Here is a 19,363-nt window from a genome sequence, read left to right on the forward strand (position 1 = left end):
GATATTCTCGGATGTAACTGGAAGTGTGTCGTACTACTGTAGGAGGCTGATCCCTGGGCGCTGCACATAGATTACTATTTTTTTTTTAATATTTGAAGAAAGTCAGCCACACGATTACGCACGAAGTGTGTCCCATTATGGAGTGTGAATCGGTGCAGAGATCATCCTTCACTTGGCGCGCTTCACAGTGGAGCATAATTTAACGTTTTCTTCGAGCACCAAGGGAGCTTGGGAAGAAAAATGGTCGGTGTGGACTACGCAGCAGCTGCTGCACCAGCGCTATTGAAACAGCAGACCTGTTACCAGTGGACGTCTGGAATACAGTTACGAAGGTTTATTGGTATCGCAACTGATGCGTTAAGACTGTGGTATTCACAGAGAGGCTGTGACACGTTTCTCAGCCCTTCCTGCGGTGGCACACACTACTATTATCAGCCATACTTTTGGAAGTCATTGCGTGCGAGTGACATAGTTACGAAGATTTATTCGTACTTCTATACACACACAGAGCGTGTAGAAGCACAGTCAGTAGTACAATCAGTTCCAAACATATAATTCGCTTCAGGGGAAACAACGTCTGCAGTGGACAGACTTACCTACAGTCTGAGGTGCAGGTGTCTGTGACGGCTGCGTGTGTTATACACTGAAGAGACAAGTGAACTGGTACGCCTGTGTAATATCGTGCAGAGCCCACGCGAGCACGCAGAAGTGCCGCAGCACGACGTGGCTTGGACTTCACTAATGTCTGAAGCAGTGCTGGAGGGAACTGACACCGTGAATCCTGCAGGACGGCCCACACATCAGTAAGATTACAAAGAGCACGTAGCAAGGCATGTGCAGTAACGTTCGTGCCTGGGAGTCTCGTCGCCAGAGGAAGCGTTCAAACTCAGAAAAGTGTTCCTGGGGCCACCCTGCAGCAATTCTGGACGTGTGGGATGTCGCATTGTCCTTTTGGAATTGCGCAAGTCCGTCGGAATGCACAATGAACACGAATGGATGCAGGTGATCAGACAGGTTGCTTAAGTATGTGTCATCTGTCACTGTCATATGTAGACGTATCAGGGGTGCCATATTATGAAATCTGCACACGCCCCATACCATTATAGAGCTTCTACGAGCTTGAAAAGTCCCCTGCTGACATGCAGGGTCCATGCATTCATGAGGTTGTCTCCACACCCACACACTTCCATCCGCTCGACACAATTTGAAACGAGACAGGTGACATGTTTCCAGTGTAATGTCGGTGTTGACGGGCCCCGGCGAGGCGTAAAGCTTTGTGTCGTGCAGTTATCGAGGATACACGAGCGGGCTGACACTTATTGATGGCCCAGCATTGAAATATGCAGCAATTTGCATTACTTTTACGTTGAACGATTTTCTCCAGTCGTCGTTGATGCCGTTCTTGCTGGATGTTTTACGGGCGGCAGCGATGTCGGAGATCTGACGTTTTACTGGATTCCAGACATTCACGGTACACCCGTGATATGATCGTATGGGAAATTCCCAACTTTATTCTTACCTCGGAGATCCTGTGTCCCATAGCTCGTGCGCCGACTGCAACACCGCGTTCAGACTCACTCAAATCGTGATACCATGCTGTTGTAGGAGCAGTGACCGGTCTAACAACTGCATCAGACACTTGTTGTGTTATATAGGCGTTGCTGACGGCAGCACCGTATTCTTCCTGTTTACATAACTCTGTATTTGAATGCGCATGCCTATACCAGTTTGGTTGGAGCTTCAGTGTAGCTGGAGACACAAACGACGGCGGTCGGCCCTACGCTCGTTCTGCGCGCCCGCGCCACGCACTCTGCGACAGCCAATGAGCGCTCAGTGGTGTTGTGGGAGCTCTGCTGTGAATATGGTACCCTGTGTGAGCATCAAACGCGATCCAAGCGAGTTATTTACTGAATTTTTATCCCATTCGTTGGGACTCCTCATGCCTGATGGTGGTGCTAAGCAACAAAGTCCACACAAGCAGGCGAGAGACGCGATTTGCCAGACACTCGACGCTCACGTGGAGCGCGGAGCCCGCACCGCAGCCGCCGCCTGGGGCCGCCGGCAGTGTGCAGCCGCCGTCCGTCTCTCCACCTGCGTGAACCGCCGTCGTCCGTGGGTCGTACTATAGTCGAACGCAACTTATTCGACGAAGTAAGTGACGTCACAAACCACGTGGACCATGGCGCTCTGAAGAGAGAGGCCGAGGTGGAGACCGCTACAGAGAAACAGTGGTTAGAGGAGTTCAGAAGACTTGACGCACGGCAGACACCAGAGACGGCCGGCCTGGTCACCGTCCAGCGCCTTCTCTGTCTGCCAGTGACAAACCTCGAGTCGGTCAGCAAATAAGCAGCTTGAAGCAGAAACGCTACGTCCAACGCTTACTGTAAAATTTCATGAGGGGAGCTGTAAAAGATGCAATGAAATCCTAAAGCAAAACCCAGACTTAATAAAATTTCACTCGTCCCTTCCCTACTTTCAGCACGTCCGACACTCTCAATCGCTTATCCTCAATCCGTACGGACGTCTGCAACATTCTCCCGCATTTACTTTCCATAAAGTCGGCTGCCTCAGTAAAAGAGAAGTTCTGGCAGAAAAGACGTGCAAACCAGATGTGTATTCCACCCAATTAAAGGTGAGGAACGATTTGGTACCGGAGACAGCAACAGGTTCATCAAAAACAAGACTGAAGTAAGAGGAACCAGTATTTGTGCGACTACGAAGTAACTCTGAGAAGAGCCAGAGCCAGAAGTAACCCACTGCAGAAACACATCGCAAATGGAAACCTCAAGAGAGCCCCATCGCATCTTTGTGAATATTGTGGAAGAGGTAAGAAACGGAAAATATTGGTACACACAACGTGAAATTCTAACAGCAAAATACGGAAACGCGCTTTAATAACTAATTTCTTGTAGACGGCGTACGTTTAATAAAGAAAGTCGCCCGAAATGATGTGGATTTTGAAGCACGAATTCTTCCCACTTCCCTTCGATAGCGCATTTTCGAAATTAATACTCATGGCGTGTAAGCAGTAAGCAATGATTTTTGGGTAGAAAGTTAAAATAAACGTTTCGGTGATCCGAATTTCGACAAAGTTACCGACTGAAGAAAAATTACGGTTCAGTAACACTTGTCTGTGAGTCAATGGATGTGTTAAGTTATGGAAATGCATTCGAGATTACTAACAACTACGTTAAAAAAATTTTTCTACTATTCACGTCTTTTGCTCTGCTGCATTAAAAACGCTTGATAACATACGCGGGCCGGCCAGAGTGGCCGAGCGGTTCTAGGCGCTACAGTCTGGAACCACGCGACCCGGTCGCAGGTTCGAACCCTGCCTCGGGCTTAGATGTGTGTGATGACCTTACGTTAGTTACATTTAAGTAGTTCTAAGTTCCAGGGGACTGATGATCTGAGAAGTTAAGACCCATAGAGCTTAGAGCCATTGAAACGTACACTTAGAAAAATTATAAATGACTGTAGTTACACCTATACACAATATTTTTTGCGCAGCGAAATCTGACTTTCAACAATCCCTACAAAAGAAAGGCCCTGACTGACAATAACCTGTACCTTTCACGAATCACTTGCCTCACAAAAATCTTCGTTACTCGAACTACTGCAATACAGCGAGCGCCAATACTGCCAGCTAAATAAATGATTCTAACTACTGAAGGCACTAACTACTGATACGCATGGTTAGGAAATGAAAGATTTTGATAAAGAACAAACAATGTATTTACCTTAATAGTGTTCAAAAGTCATTATTTATATATATATATATATATATATATATATATATATCAGTTCATGACATCCAGTATTACAAATTTACTCTTTCTGGCGCACACACGTCCAGATCATCCGCTCTCAAAACTCCGCCATTTCTCTCCCCACATCCACCACTGCTGGCGGCTCATCTCCAACTGCGCAACGCTACACGCTGTCAACAGCCAACTGCCCAACACTACAAAGCGAATATTCCAACAATGCCACCCAGCCACAGACTGCACACAGCACAGCCAGTGATTTTCATACAGAGCGCAACGTGGCGTTACCAATATAAAAACCTAAACAGCCTACTTACACCATTTAACATACGCGAGTGGTGGCATCAACTCCTGGTTACGTCATCTCACAGGGTCTTGACTGATCGGCTTCTTCTGTTAGGGGAAGCAGGAACAAGAACTACTGCAGTCACTTCAAACGGCAGCGAGTCAGATGAAATAATTTGAAAATATATACGGATTTCGAGAAGAAAAAAATTTAGTTCCTTATTCGAGACCGAACACCGTTCATGAAGTCAAAGGAAAATTACTTTTCAGACGACATTCATTTAACAAAATGCGTAAGGAACAATTTTTGTTATGAAACTGGTACACTTTTTAACGATGAGATGGCCGACTACAATGCTCATGGACTATGTTATCTACAGGATAATTACAAAGAATTCGCTGGACCAGAAATTAATTCCGGACCCTCGTGGATCAGACGTCGGTCCAATAGATTAGATTGGTCACTATCTCAGCAGCAAACAGCACAAAATTCTCGAGCGGAAACAAAAGCTGTGGTATTCGAGATTAGTCAGTCAACGCCATGACGGACGTGGGGTGAGAGCAACGTAAGGGACGTGGTGGTGTTTTGTATAAAAACGGCAGTTCAGAAAAAATGTTATCAAGTCTAGAAAGTTTATCGGCGATAATACAAACCCCTTTGCCTTTGGAAGAGCCCTAAAGGCCCTCGTGAATGTCTGAATATAGTTGTGAAAAACAGAGGATTCAGCTGTGTGCTGACAGCAGAATTTAGTGTCTTCGCTTGAAACAACATGGGTGTTTGATCATCTGACGTCTGAGTTCCAATGATCAAACACCCGTAACAGATTCCATCAGTCTGCACGTTCAGCTTCAAATGGTTCAAATGGCTCTGAGCACTATGGGACTCAACATCTTAGGTGATAAGGCCCCTAAGAACTACTTAAACCTAACTAACCTAAGGACATCACACACACCCATTCCCGAGGCAGGATTCGAACCTGCGACCATAGCAGCCTCGCGGATCCGGACTGCAGCGCCAGAACCGCACGGTCACCGCGGCCGGCTCAGCTTCAAATAGGTCATTATCTTTCGGTGGACGCTATGAATACAAATGTGAGTCTTCGTTGACAACATATGTAAGCTAACTGCGGACTTTACCGATACACTTGGGGCGAAAGACAGGAGCATTAGAACTGGAAAATATCGTTCAGGAAACGCCGCGTGTTCCAGACGCGGTACCTGCGCCGTATCTTAAGACGTCTCCTGCAGGCAGTCCAGTGACGGAGGACTCGTTAAAAGTTTCCACGAATCCTAAGTACTTGAAAGTACTAACCAGAAATAAAATTAGACAACTGCGATAGAGAAAATGAGCACCAACTAGGAATCTACCGAAGTACTAGAAAGAATTACTGCAAATGAACCGACAGCTGAAGAAGGTGCAGTAGAAAGCTGGAGCAGAATTACTGCGTGTAAATTAAGCTGTACTGTGATAAAAAAAAAAGAAAATGAGAAAGAGAACGGGCTGGAAGTACGAAACGGGCTGTGGCAACGCCACGTTAAACAGCATCTTTGGTTGACTCGACGCTGCCGTCCGGGCTCGCAGCTGTGTAAAGGACAACCTACAGTTCACCTCACTTTGCGCAAACGTGACGTCATTTTGAAGACACAGGCTGTATCGAAGACGAAACGAGCTGTCCGTCCACTTTCGCGATCACTCGGTCACAACACGCGAGGCGAACGTAACGTTCACAACAACAACAACAACAGTCATCTCCAGTGGAGGTTAACTGGAAGTTACGCTTTTTCTTGATAGCAGGATTCGTCAACATAAAGTTACATCCTTCATAAATGTGTTAAGTTCTGCATTGACGTGGACGCGGCTGTCGATAAAGGAGAAATTAAAATGTTGGCAAGAATTAGCTACGAACCCTACTGAGGAAATTGTGCTGTTTTTGCAAAACGCCTTCATCAACAGCGAAAGTGAGAAGACGTACAGATTTAAAATTTAAAAAAAAGAAAGGCTCAAGCTAACCTTCACTGAATCCAATAACGTGTGTATTCGACTGTGTTCATTACAGTGTCTCAACAAAACAAACTTGTTTTTAGAAACTGTAAGAACTAGTGTCCGGAGTTTCTCTGTAGTGAGGAAGGGCGGGCAGCCACTCCAGGAGGCGAGGTAAGGAAGCAGCTCACTGACCTGATGTCCCACGAGCAAATGCCGTTTCAAATCACCAACACGATGAAGATCTCTCGAAAACAAGTCGCTATTGGTAGAAATTTGTTGTAATAAAATGACGAAAAGCTTAATATTGGTGGTTAAAGATGTACTTTAATTGGAGACGTTTGTTTGGGAAGAAAGTGGCCTAGAAGAACTAGCTCGTAAATTGTCATTTATACACTTTATATATAGTTACATTTTATACATTACAGACTAAGTTACCTTTTAATTGTGTTGCAAGTAAGTGAGCTGGTTCTATAATTTTTATTTTCAATAATGATTTGGTTTGCGAGATGATCAACGTGTGAATATGCATTCGCATTTGCAAGTTCCGCGCTGACTTTGTAAATTACTGACAAAGACAACTCACACCTGAGAGAGAGAGAGAAAGAGAGAGAGAGAGAGGTACTGTATGTACACAACATGAAATATTACAGAACATACTTCTGTTGGCTTAATAGAGAAGTCTCAGGACCTTTTTACAAACGTAAAGGCGAGAACAATTTTTGCATATGGTAGGACGCGAATCACCCCCATAATTAGCCTGTGCTCAGTAACTGAACGGTCATAACCGCTACCTGACAATGAACTGATCAAACAATAGAAAGAAAACAGCCCTCGGTCAGTATTTTTAACGAATTAACCGGGATTCAACACAGCTAGGAGTGTCTTCCTTAGAATTTAAATCAAAGTATGGTCTATAACATGATGACAGAATTATGACTAAAAACGTATGGTACAGAGTATAAGTACAGAATCATTGTGAAAGATTGGCAGTACTTATATGTCATATTGTATAAAATAATAAATATGTCAAAAGGGCATTAGTCACAAAGAAATTTAAGATAAAGAAAACTAAGGGCTGCTGGTTACTAGCGTGGTGCAGGTTGCAAAACGGACTGAGGTTAAAAATAGTGACCGAGGGCTGTTTTCTTTCTATTGTAACTATTCACGGTCTCTGAACGTGCTCCTGCAAGTTCAGCCTTCGTACCGAAACTTTAATGAAGGCTTTAACGGGCGATGCGTCCTTATATGACGTTCAGTTATAACAAATCTGAAAGAAAGTGAAGCGTTTTTACAAATCTTGAATGTTCCGTTACCTTGAAACGGTATACTTTTATAATACGCAATTTGGGATGCGAAGTCCACTACGGTGTCTAGAAGCACCCCCCACCAGACGCTGACAAGTCTAATAGCAGCTCCTGCGGTCTTCGATAGCTGCCTGCGACGCCGAAACCCCGTCACGTCTGCACAGTGACGTGTGGACCGTATAAGTTGGCCCTGTCTTAACTGGACAGGGGAGACAATTAACGCCTTACTCACACCTGCTGAGATTCACTGCCGCTCAGTGCCGGCTTCTCTCGTGCACACGGCGACCGGACAGCAGGGGGGCGTTTACGGACGTGTCGCCACGTTTTAAGGGCGAGGGGGCCGCGGGGGAGCGGCGGGGCTCGCCAGACCACGAACTGCTCTTGATGGAGGTACATCCGAACAACAATACACACAATTCGTAATGTCAAACTATCCCCAAAAGGTAAGGCACTATTTGTCAAAGAATAAGAAAACATTACTCTATCTGACGAGTTTGTTTAGCGTACCCCCTTGTCATTACGCCGCAATATTTTTCTTGTAATTGTGAAACATCACTCTCAAACGATACGAAACAAACGAAATGCACTGTAATGAGTACCCTTTCATATTCTGACCCATAAAATCATAATTTTATTGGATAAATCGAAGTCTCGCTGATCATGTACCTTGTGTACAAGTAAAGCATAAGAAATCAATAGCTGTGCTCGAGTGCGTCGCTAAAATGAAAACACCAACTGCCGGCCAGCCTATGGCAAGGATGAATTTTGCTAGTTTCTGTCCCTAGGCAGAGAAAAATATTTTCACCCTTCATTTCGACATAAATTCATCACCTGGTAACGTACATGTGTATGTGAATTAATACTACGACTGCTGCTGCCGCTAATAATAATAATATAATAAAGACATACTTCCTGAACTCTTCACATTCAAGTCAGGCAATGTTGTTTATTTTGTCCCTTATTTATAGCAAATTCGTCGATCACATCTTCACATTCTGGTTGCTGTGTTACGCCAGGGTTCACTGAGAGGATGGCAACACTGTTGACTCAACCCTGTGACGTCGACGACCGCAAGTAACTGCCGAGTCTTTTGAGGAGTGAGAGAGAGAGCTCTGGGTGTTCACGCAACACTCTGCACAGAGGACTTGGGGAAGAGGTTTTAATTTTGTTGCTCTTCACGCACGCTTTAAAATGAATAACCTCATCACTCAGTTCTACCAATTGACCTTTTCAATCCATTCGCTGTTTTCTAGCACATTTCAATAATTCATTGTTGTCTCAATCAGAAAAATTACTTACGAACTCAATATTGCTTAGCACATCTATTTTTGCAAACTTTTACAAACTTTCCTCTTTCTTTGTTACCTTGCCTTTCAACAGTTTCAGGTACTGAGAACCAGTTACTCTTCCCTGACTATCAACTTATTAGTGAAACTGGTACACTTTTGTAAGGTGGCGGAATAAATGGCCAGATTCACACCTCACAGAAGACCTTTACAAATCGCAATGAAAAGGTGAAGATGACACCTAACGTAAATCGGCAGTTATGAGATTTGCCTATCAATATGTAATGCAAAAAGGGATGACTGCCAATGGACTGTAATTAACACACAATTCTTATACAATGTGTGTCTTTGAGCGGAAGGCAGAACAGGGAACATGGGTCGAGTCGCTTTTAGTTTTGAAAAGCCAGCTCTACAATGGTGTAGTGAAGCTGCACTGCTGGAGTTACGCTGGAAACCACTTAAAGGGGTGGCAGGAAGGAGGGCAGCGACCCCGGAACAGGTGATTCAAGCCAGAGGTCTGCCTGTAGCGAGGCACGAGGCATCAGCTCAAGGGCAGAGAAGAAGCCTTAGAAAACTGCTTTTTGGAATTCTAATGGGATACAAACAAAAGCAAGTGACACATTTTCGTCCAGCGAGTATAAGACATGGAAATGTCAATGTACTTTAGGCATCTAGAAAGGGCACAAAACGTCCGATTGACGGAAACACGCTAGGAAGGAGAAAAATACTAGTGTTTCGATGCAGTTTGATAGAAGGGACATTCTGTTTGGTAGAAGGTGTTTGTACAAAATAAGAGGAAAGCTCCTATTGGTTGAAAAAAGCCGTGACGTGAAAAAGGAACCCAAGTTGAGGGATGCAGTTTTGCCATGAGTAGGACAAGAGAGAAATTTTTTGGGGGGCTGTTGTCTGATCTGGTGTCAAGTGCAGAACGGAGCACTTGACGCTCTGTACGATGCAGAGAAGAAATTTGTGTGGACACTGCGTTCACAGTGGCTGCACTCCAAGAATCAGCTGTAGCAACGTTTATCTCCAACTGTGGAGAAACGAACCAGCCAAGTAGCGAGAACTGAGAGTGCACTATAATATGCATGCTGTTCCAACCACGCGCGAGTATATCGCCACATAATAAGACTAGGGCTGAGTACATGTTTTCTCACATAACGAGAAACATAGGGAAGGTTTCTGCTGGAAAGTTCAGCAAAGGCCAGATTAGTTTTGTAGGAATTTCAGTGTGAGAGGGCGGCCTTGCAGACAGCAGGACGTCGCAGCTTAAGGTAAATGCTGCGCGCAGAGGCGTAAACTTTGTCGGTTCAAAAGCTTGCGTCCACTGTAAACTCGAGCGGCCTTGGGTAACCTTGCGCTCAAATTTGTCACTTGACTAACCATCCACCGTAGACTTGATTGTCATCCTAAATAGTACCGACCTTTGAACTGGAATCGGACGATTTTCGTACTACTGACGAATATCATAATGTATGTGTAGGAACAGTTTTGTAAAGAAACGTCTAATTAAACTTTCATATTATTGTGCTTAGGATTAAGGTAAAGAAACTTTGAATTAAACTTCCATAATATTATATTTAGGATTAATGTGCTTTCAGAGAGTTAACATTTAACATTGTTGTGTATAATCTTATATCACTTTTTCATGTTTGCAAGATGTGTTATGCATTACGCTGTTTTTATGTTGGCGAGTTAAAAACTGTGTGAAAATCTGCAATTTTGTTGAGAAATATTGCGACATTAAACTTGTCATTTCCCCTCACACAGTTGTTCCCTTACAACCTGCTGAATATCCTGTAGGGCCCCGGAGAGCACGCAGAAGTGTCGCAGCACGACGTGGCGTGGACTCGAATAATGTCTGAAGTTGTTCTGGAGGGAACTGCAAGGCTGTATCTCCCTAAGAGTATAAAAGGGTGGAGACCTCTTCTGAATAGTGCGTCGCAAAGCATCCCAGATATGCTTAACAATTTTTCGTGTCGGGAGAGTAGGTGGCCAGCGGAAGTGTGTAAACTCAGAACAGTGTACCTGAAGCCACTATTTAGCAATTCTAGACGTGTGAGGTGTCACATTGTCCTGCTGGAATTGCCCAAGTCCGTCGGAATGCAAAATGGGCATGAGTGGATGCAGGTGATAAGACAAGATGCTTATGAACATGTTGTAGTGGTACATAGGTGTAACCTTACATAGTATCTATCAAACGCTCTGTGCAGCGATCATAAACTGAAGAAAAGACTGCACTGCAGTTAACAGTGTGGGAGTGGGTGAGCGGGAGTGGAGTGTCAGTCCTTGAGTTGAAGTCGCGTCTGCGAGCGGCTAGAGACGGTTGCTCGGTAGCGAGGCCGGAGTATAGGTGTAATGGCGCACAGTATTGCATTTCTGTGGAGTGTTTATAAATGCTGGTTTACAAACTGGTGTTGTAATTAATTAAAACTCACAAACATGATAGTGATTTTGTATGTAAGAACGACGTGTCAGTGTTAAAATAAATTTATATTTTTAGGTAATAAAGAGCAAACGATGAATGCACCAAGAAGCAAGCTTTCTGGGCTTAAAACAGAGAAAGAAATAAGAATAAAATTGAAGAAAGAAATAAATCGGCTTCTAAGATGAGAAGATGGCTTCACAAAGCACACGTATCATCAAGCCCCTCTGATACTTCTGATATTATGATTTCAGGTACTTCGAACAATTCTTGTAATTGGGACAGTAACATAATTCGACTGAACAGTCGAAGGTTCAGGTCTCAGACGTCGGTAAACAGACTCTTCATCGTCAGTACTATCTCAGGAGCAACATGCCGCTGAGCTAGCATTTGTTGATTTATTGCAGACGGGTAGCAAAGACAAAATTATAGATCTAATGGACCCACGCACATGGCCGGACCACGAAAAAATTGCAAATCAACAGAGGTCATTCTTCAGCAAACGAGCTGTATTACGAAATGATAAACAACCAGAAAACAAAGTTTAGGTCCACTGTATGCAACGTTAGTCACTTGACATATCACATGTTGCTGGGAACAATGGCAAATCTGGAAAATATTGGAAGATCCTGACTTGTTTGTTCGAAAGCAGGAAATGCAGAGCTTACTGTACGGCAGCTCTTCTACATCAGCCCTGTGTAGGGAGGGACTCGTGAATTGGGAAAAAGCTTCAGAGAGATTGTCTGAGCACGAAGCATCACAAACACATATAGAATGTGTTATAAAATGGAAGACCCGTTTGCAGTAAATGAAATCGTGTCAGGGCATCGATCGCGAAAATAATTCACTCTGAGAAATCGAAAACGGAGACATATTCTGTGCGTAATAACGAACGCTGTCATCTATCTTGCCACAAACTGTCTTGCCTTTAAGGTTCTGAAGAAACACGCAGTCATCTCGCTGAAAATTTTCCTCAAACTAGTAAAGCAACTTTTCTTAATTTCATAATCCTGTTCGGCAAATTCAATCCTACTATCAAGTATCAGTTAGATCACGTAAAAAGGCAACAGGTATCCTATTTGTCGAGGTCAATGCAAAATGAAATCATCCATATAATGGCAAACAAAGTTCGAAATACCATTATCAATGAGATCAAGGAGACCAACTATTTCACCACCATATTTGACTGCACTCCAAATGTATCTCACGCACAACAAATGAGTAAAGTGAAACGTTATATAAAAATAACAGAAGCTGGATGTGAAATAAAGGAAGTTGATGGGGAGACTGGATAATACATCAAAAAGTTAATACTAGAAATACTATAAGCCGATGGTTTGGATGTGCAAAAATGTCGTGATCAGTCTTACGATAATGCGTCTAATATGGTCGGCATATGTAAAGAAGTCCAATCCAGAATCATGGGAATGAACGAACTTGCAGAGTTTGTACCACGTATGTCACACTCCTTAAAATTTCTGGGGGTTGCATTCTGCGCCATCGTGTCCACAAACGGTTAGCCTATTTGGGGCTGTGTCGGCAGCTCGTGGTCTTGTGGCTAGAGTTGCTGCCTCAGGATCACAGGGTCCCAGGTTCGATTCCCGGCCGCGTTGGGGATGTTCTCTGCCCGGGTATTGGGTGTTTGTACTGTCCTCATCATTTCATCATCATCATCATCATCATGATTCGTGCAAGTAGCTGAATTGGACTGTGTAAACATTGGGACTTTGTATGGGCGCTGACGACCATGCAGTTGAGTGCCCACAAACCAAACATCATCATTATCATCATATTTGGGGTTGTACAGAAGGTTGATTGCTTTTTTGTTGGATCCAACATGCGGTGGAAATTAATGCAAAAGTGTACAAAAACAAACTTAAAAAGAAGTAGTCGGACAAGATGATCGACTGACGCCTAGCTGTAACAGCTCTAATTAAATAATTCATATGTTGTCAACGCTCTGGAATAAACTGAAGACTCTTCTCTTGCCGCAGAATTAAAGTATGAAGCTGGTCATCTACAACATGGATTTTATATTTATCCTCAACTTCACAATTTGGGCTGGTATTCTTCCAGATATAAGGGAAATCAGAGTTCGCACACAAAGATATAGGTGTTCGTTTTTCTCAGTGCTCTGTTCGATACTGGAATAATAGAGAACTATTGTGAACGTGGTTCGATGCACCCTCTGCCAGGCACTTAACTGTGATGTGCAGATTATACATGTATACGTAGATGCAGAAAGCAAACGAGCTTCCAGAAAGAGGAGGCAACACGACGAAATCCGCGAGTACGAATCACGAACACTAGACCCAACTAACCTGTTATTCAGAGACATCAAAGTAACAGTTGACAAAATTTGAAGGTAAACTGAAACAAGGGTACTCAGCGCAAAGGGCCTACATAAAAATTTCGCCTTCCTCAGTGACCACACAGTGGCAGACTGAGGTCTGCAAAAAAGTGAGTCGATCCAATACGAAAATATTCCAAAGACTTAATTGCAGCTGATGTTAGGCAGGAACCCAACCCATTCAAGAAGTTAGTGACTAAAATTAATGAAAAATCATTTGCGTTCGTCTGTTACAAGATCTGTGCAAGCATGACTTGTGAGAATTTTTTCCTGGAAGTAGTTTTTTCCTTACATCAGTGCAGCTTTACGCATACACTGCACTGCACGTCACTTCTGACATCAGTAAGCTGTGAACGAAGCTGCAGCAAACTGAAAAGAATTAAAAGCTATCTGCGTTCGGCAGTTAGTGAGGAACGTCTTTCTGGCCTCCCAGTCCTAGCCACTGACAATAAAATTGCCTATGAGGCGGACTTTCATGAGGTAATAGGTGCTTTTGCATTAAGGAAAGCACACAAGAAGAAAATGCTGGAACCTAGGGATTGAAGAAATGTGTACTGTATTGCTTGTCTCTAGTCTTTACTGGTTTAGTGTTACCTGTATTCAATTTTATGTCACACAAAAGAGAAAGTTATTAGCTAACAGGCAATGAATAGTGAAAATTTTCTGAAGAGTTCTTATTCTTCCCGTCACAAATAATCCCACCCAGTATTAATTGTGAGTGTTTATTTGAAGGGGGCTTGGATGTCAAAGAGGCCGACTGGGAGCAGGAAAGGCACCACAGCACATCTTGATTTCCACTGACCTGAATGTACACACATCAAAAAAAGTTTTGCACCACCTCGGTTCCGAAAGTTTCGGAACCTGTACAGAAAATTGGAATAGAGATTAGCATAAACATCGCTTCCACCCTTTTTATTGCCCATGAAAACCACTCATTGCATGTTGTACCACCATACAGCGAAATGTTCAGAACTGGTGGTCCTGATTGCTGTACACACTGGTACCTCTAATACCCAGTAGCACGTCCTCTTGCATCGATGCATGCCTGTATTCGTCGTGGTATACTATCCACAAGTTCATGAAGGCACTGTTGGTCCAGATTATCCCACTCCTCAACGGGATTCGGCGTAGATCCGTGAGAGTAGTTGGTGGGTCACGCAGTCCATAAACAGCCCTTTTCAATGTATCCCAGGGTTCATGTGTGTAGAACGTGCTGGCCACTCTAGTCGAGCGACGTCGTTATGCTGAAGGATTCGCAAGATGTGCCCGATGGGGGCGCCTGTTGTCGGCCATGAAGACGAGCGCCTCGCCAATACGCTGCCAATATCGCTGCACTATCGATCGGAGGATGGCATTCACGTCATCGTATAGCCGTTACGGCGCCTTTCATGACCACCAGCGTCGTACGTCCACCCGAGAAATGCCATCTCAAAACACTAGGGAATCTTCCTCCACCTTGCTACACTCGCTGGAAGGCACGTCTAAGGCGCTCGGTCTGACCGCATTGCCTCCAAACACGTCTCCGACGGTTGTCTGGTTGAAGGCATATGCGACACATCGGTGAAGAGCTGTCCACTCGGCATGTTGTTGGGCGCATCTGTACCGCACTGCATGGTGTCGTTGTTGCAAAGATGGACCTCACCGTAGACGTCGGGAGTGAAGTTGCGCATCATGCAGCCCATTGCGCACAGTTTGAGTCGTAACACGACGCCCTGTGGCTGCACGAAAAACACCATTCAACACGGTGGCGTTGCTGTCAGGGTTCCTCCGAGCCATAACCCGTAGGTAGCGGACATCCTTGTGCGGCCTGAGCGAGGCATGTCATCGACAGTTCCTGTCTCTCTGTATCCCCTCCATGTCCGAACAACATCGCTTTGGTTCACTCCGAGACGCCTGGACACTTCCTTTGTTGAGAGCCCTTCCTGGCACAAAGTAACAATGCGGACGCGATCGAATTGCGGTATTGACCATCTAAGGCATGCTTGAACTGTAGACAAAACGAGCTATTGTTGTTTCACATCTTTGGGCGCATTTAGTGACATCTCTGAACCGTCAAAGGGACTGTGTCTGTGATACAATATCTACAGTCAACGTCTATCTCCAGGAGTTCTGGGAACTGGGGTGATGAAAACTTTTTTTGATGTGTCTAGGTTTGATAGCTTCCACTACAAAATATACACGTGTAAATTCCACTGAGCGAAATACAGCGACGTGCAATAGAAAAATGTTGTGGGAAGAAACGTGGCACTGCAGTTTGGCACACTGAAGACCAAATAACATGTCTTAAATTTCCTCGAACATATACACTCCTGGAAATTGAAATAAGAACACCGTGAATTCATTGTCCCAGGAAGGGGAAACTTTATTGACACATTCCTGGGGTCAGATACATCAAATGATCACACTGACAGAACCACAGGCACATAGACACAGGCAACAGGGCATGCACAGTGTCGGCACTAGTGCAGTGTATATCCACCTTTCACAGCAATGCAGGCTGCTATTCTCCCATGGAGACGATCGTAGAGATGCTGGATGTAGTCCTGTGGAACGGCTTGCCATGCCATTTCCACCTGGCGCCTCAGTTGGACCAGCGTTCGTGCTGGACGTGCAGACCGCGTGAGACGACGCTTCATCCAGTCCCAAACATGCTCAATGGGGGACAGATCCGGAGATCTTGTTGGCGAGGGTAGTTGACTTACACCTTCTAGAGCACGTTGGGTGGCACGGGATACATGCGGACGTGCATTGTCCTGTTGGAACAGCAAGTTCCCTTGCCGGTCTAGGAATGATAGAACGATGGGTTCGATGACGGTTTGGATGTACCGTGCACTATTCAGTGTCCTCTCGACGATCACCAGTGGTGTACGGCCAGTGTAGGAGATCGCTCCCCACACCATGATGCCGGGTGTTGGCCCTGTGTGCCTCGGTCGTATGCAGTCCTGATTGTGGCGCTCACCTGCACGGCGCCAAACACGCATACGACCATCATTGCCACCAAGGCAGAAGCGACTCTCATCGCTGAAGACGACACGTCTCCATTCGTCCCTCCATTCACGCCTGTCGCGACACCACTGGTGGCGGGCTGCACGATGTTGGGGCGCGAGCGGAAGACGGCCTAACGGTGTGCGGGACCGTAGCCCAGCTTCATGGAGACGGTTGCGAATGGTCCTCGCCGATACCCCAGGAGCAACAGTGTCCCTAATTTGCTGGGAAGTGGCGGTGCGGTCCCCTACGGCACTGCGTAGGATCCTACGGTCTTGGCGTGCACCCGTGCGTCGCTGCGGTCCGGTCCCAGGTCGACGGGCACATGCACCTTCCGCCGACCACTGGCGACAACATCGATGTACTGTGGAGACCTCACGCCCCACGTGTTGAGCAATTCGGCGGTACGTCCACCCGGCCTCCCGCATGCCCACTATACGCCCTCGCTCAAAGTCCGTCAACTGCACATACGGTTCACGTCCACGCTGTCGCGGCATGCTACCAGTGTTAAAGACTGCGATGGAGCTCCGTATGCCACGGCAAACTGGCTGACACTGACGGCGGCGGTGCACAAATGCTGCGCAGCTAGCGCCATTCGACGGCCAACACCGCGGTTCCTGGTGTGTCCGCTGTGCCGTGCGTGTGATCATTGCTTGTACAGCCCTCTCGCAGTGTCCGGAGCAAGTATGGTGGGTCTGACACACCGGTGTCAATGTGTTCTTTTTTCCATTTCCAGGAGTGTATATCAAACTCTACAAAAATATGTGAGATACAACAACGATGGAAAGGCGGGAATGGAGGGGGGGGGGGGGTAGGGGCGCCATCATCGAGATTTTGCCCCGGTTCGGAAATATCGCTGGTGCTGGATTAATCATAAACACTGAGCTGCGTGTACATCAAAATGCAGGATTAAATTCGCTAGAGATTCAGATGAAATGCGTGTACCAATACGTGCGAAATATGTGTGAAATATATTCGACATGTGCACATGTGGGCAAGCCACAGGTAAAAATTCATCCCAAACCCCTGGACCGATTTCAACCAAATTTGGTACAAACAGTTACAATCTGGAAAGAAATGCTGTGGGGTTCAGAACCACCAGCCTCCTACTGGCGTGCGCGTGATGACGTGGAGAGAGAAGGGCGGAGCATGAGATGTGCAGAGAGAGAGGGGGAAGCAAGAGATGGGCAAAGAGAGAGAGAGAGGAGGAGGACAGACAGAGAGGACAGGACAAAACGCACAGTCAGAGGGCAGGGGGGAACTAACAGAAGACTGGAACAAATACATACGCAGGCAACACTGCGTATTCAGGTGGTTATAAAATTCTAGAACCTTCAAGCGTGAAGAACAAAAAATACTAACAAAGAAGCTCAGAAGAAACTCTGCCGACAACTTAGCAGTGGGGGCACACAAACCCTCACCTCACGAAAAGGCAGGCTGAATAAGCGAGGCGTCAGGTGAAGGAGTGTTTTACAATCACCGCCTTCCAACGAATTTCATCCTTCGAACATTCAGCTCCGTCAACAGCTTCGTGGCAATGACTTTCAGAATCGGTTACACTCCTAATGCTGTACAGGAGTGGTGCCTGGTTTTTATGCAAGATTTTGCTTGAGGGTGAAACATCATTTGCAAACCGCAGGGTAATCACTCTTCGCAATATACACGACTCGTCAGACGAAAACCCTCGCAGAAACAAGAAGTTGTTACAAGACTGCTTTCAAGTGCCAACCCGCTGTGCAGACTCTACGAAAACCACATCACTGGTACGTGTTTCACTGATGGGACTGTAGAGAGGCAGGCGTATCTTCAGATTTATGTGCAGAAGCAGTTTCGGACCACTTACCTATCTTCAGTTACACAAGCAATAAGAGCAGAATATATGTAGTTACAAGTGTCACTGTCTCGTACAATATCATTGTAGGAAATAGTTACTTGGTTTGGAGTCGTGTGTTTATACACTCAGTGACTACTGCATCCTTTCTTTTAGTAGCCACTCTCTCGCCTAACACGACTCACGTACAGGGTGCAAAGCACAGCCGTTCGTAACGTACCTCAGTGTTGCAGCGAAATTCGGGGCGGGCAGCCTGACAGGGGCACCTGCGGTCTGCGCAGCCGGCAAGCGGCCTCAGATTAGCACACGAGAGGAGCCGCCCGAGCTACAGCGCATGCGCACTGCGCTGCAGTTTCACAGCCCCCTCGCTCTCTTGCGCCGCCGGCTTAGTCGGCTGATTCGTTAACATGGTCAGTTTAAACTTTGTCGTGAGAGGAATATAAATGAAAGAATACTTTTTGTAAATACTATGCAAAAACAAATTCCTTGTACAACTCAAAGTTAACCCTTACAAAGACAGTAGTTGCTTAGTAAAAAAAGGGCCGGACAAAAAAAAAACTATGTAATTCCTGAATTTATATTACAATTCACAAATATTTCCAGGTGAAAATTTCACCAACGTCAGTTTTATATTTTGTGAGTGCAAGAGCAAGGGGGTTTTAATATTCATGCACTATTTTAGCCAAAATTTCGCGTGCCGCGCATGCACCGTGCAGATGATTTCACAGCGGCGCAACGTACCTGGAGCGACGTCTCCGGAAGACCTCGCAGAGTAATCAGACTGGCGCCGCGTCCGACCGTGACACGTGACACGCCAGTCTCCAGCCACGCCTGCGCAGGTGCGTGCCTGGGCTGGCGCATGCGCACCACACCGCACCCCCACAAGCCACGTGCTCCGTGTTTGAATCAGTCCTGCTACTGCGTGCTTCACTGTGCAGTATGTCTCCATTAATTGATCAAGAGCGAAAGTATCTAGTGCTCTGCGACCACGCAAAGCTGGAGTACAGGGTTATCAAATGAAATGAGCGTTTGGCGTCATTGGCCGGGAGGCCCCTTACGGGGCAGGCCCGGCCGCCTCGGTGCAGGTCTTACTACAGTCGACGCCACATTGGGCGACCTGCGCCCCGGATGGGAGATGAAAGCATG

The 19,363-nt window shown here is 45.7% G+C and overlaps 1 protein-coding gene across 1 annotated transcript in view; it reads right to left on the bottom strand.

The window, feature by feature from the left end:
* Window positions 1-19,078, bottom strand: part of LOC126442767 (uncharacterized) — a 79,782-nt gene extending 60,704 nt beyond the window's left edge. The window contains exon 1 of the mRNA XM_050090797.1: window positions 18,959-19,078. Within this exon, the coding sequence (XP_049946754.1) occupies window positions 18,959-19,078 (120 nt within the window). The remainder of the gene's footprint in view (window positions 1-18,958) is intronic.
* Between the last annotated feature and the right edge of the window lie 285 nt (window positions 19,079-19,363).

Source organism: Schistocerca serialis, unplaced genomic scaffold (assembly GCF_023864345.2).
Source record: "Schistocerca serialis cubense isolate TAMUIC-IGC-003099 unplaced genomic scaffold, iqSchSeri2.2 HiC_scaffold_1406, whole genome shotgun sequence".
In the NCBI taxonomy this organism is placed as follows: Eukaryota; Metazoa; Arthropoda; class Insecta; order Orthoptera; family Acrididae; genus Schistocerca; species Schistocerca serialis.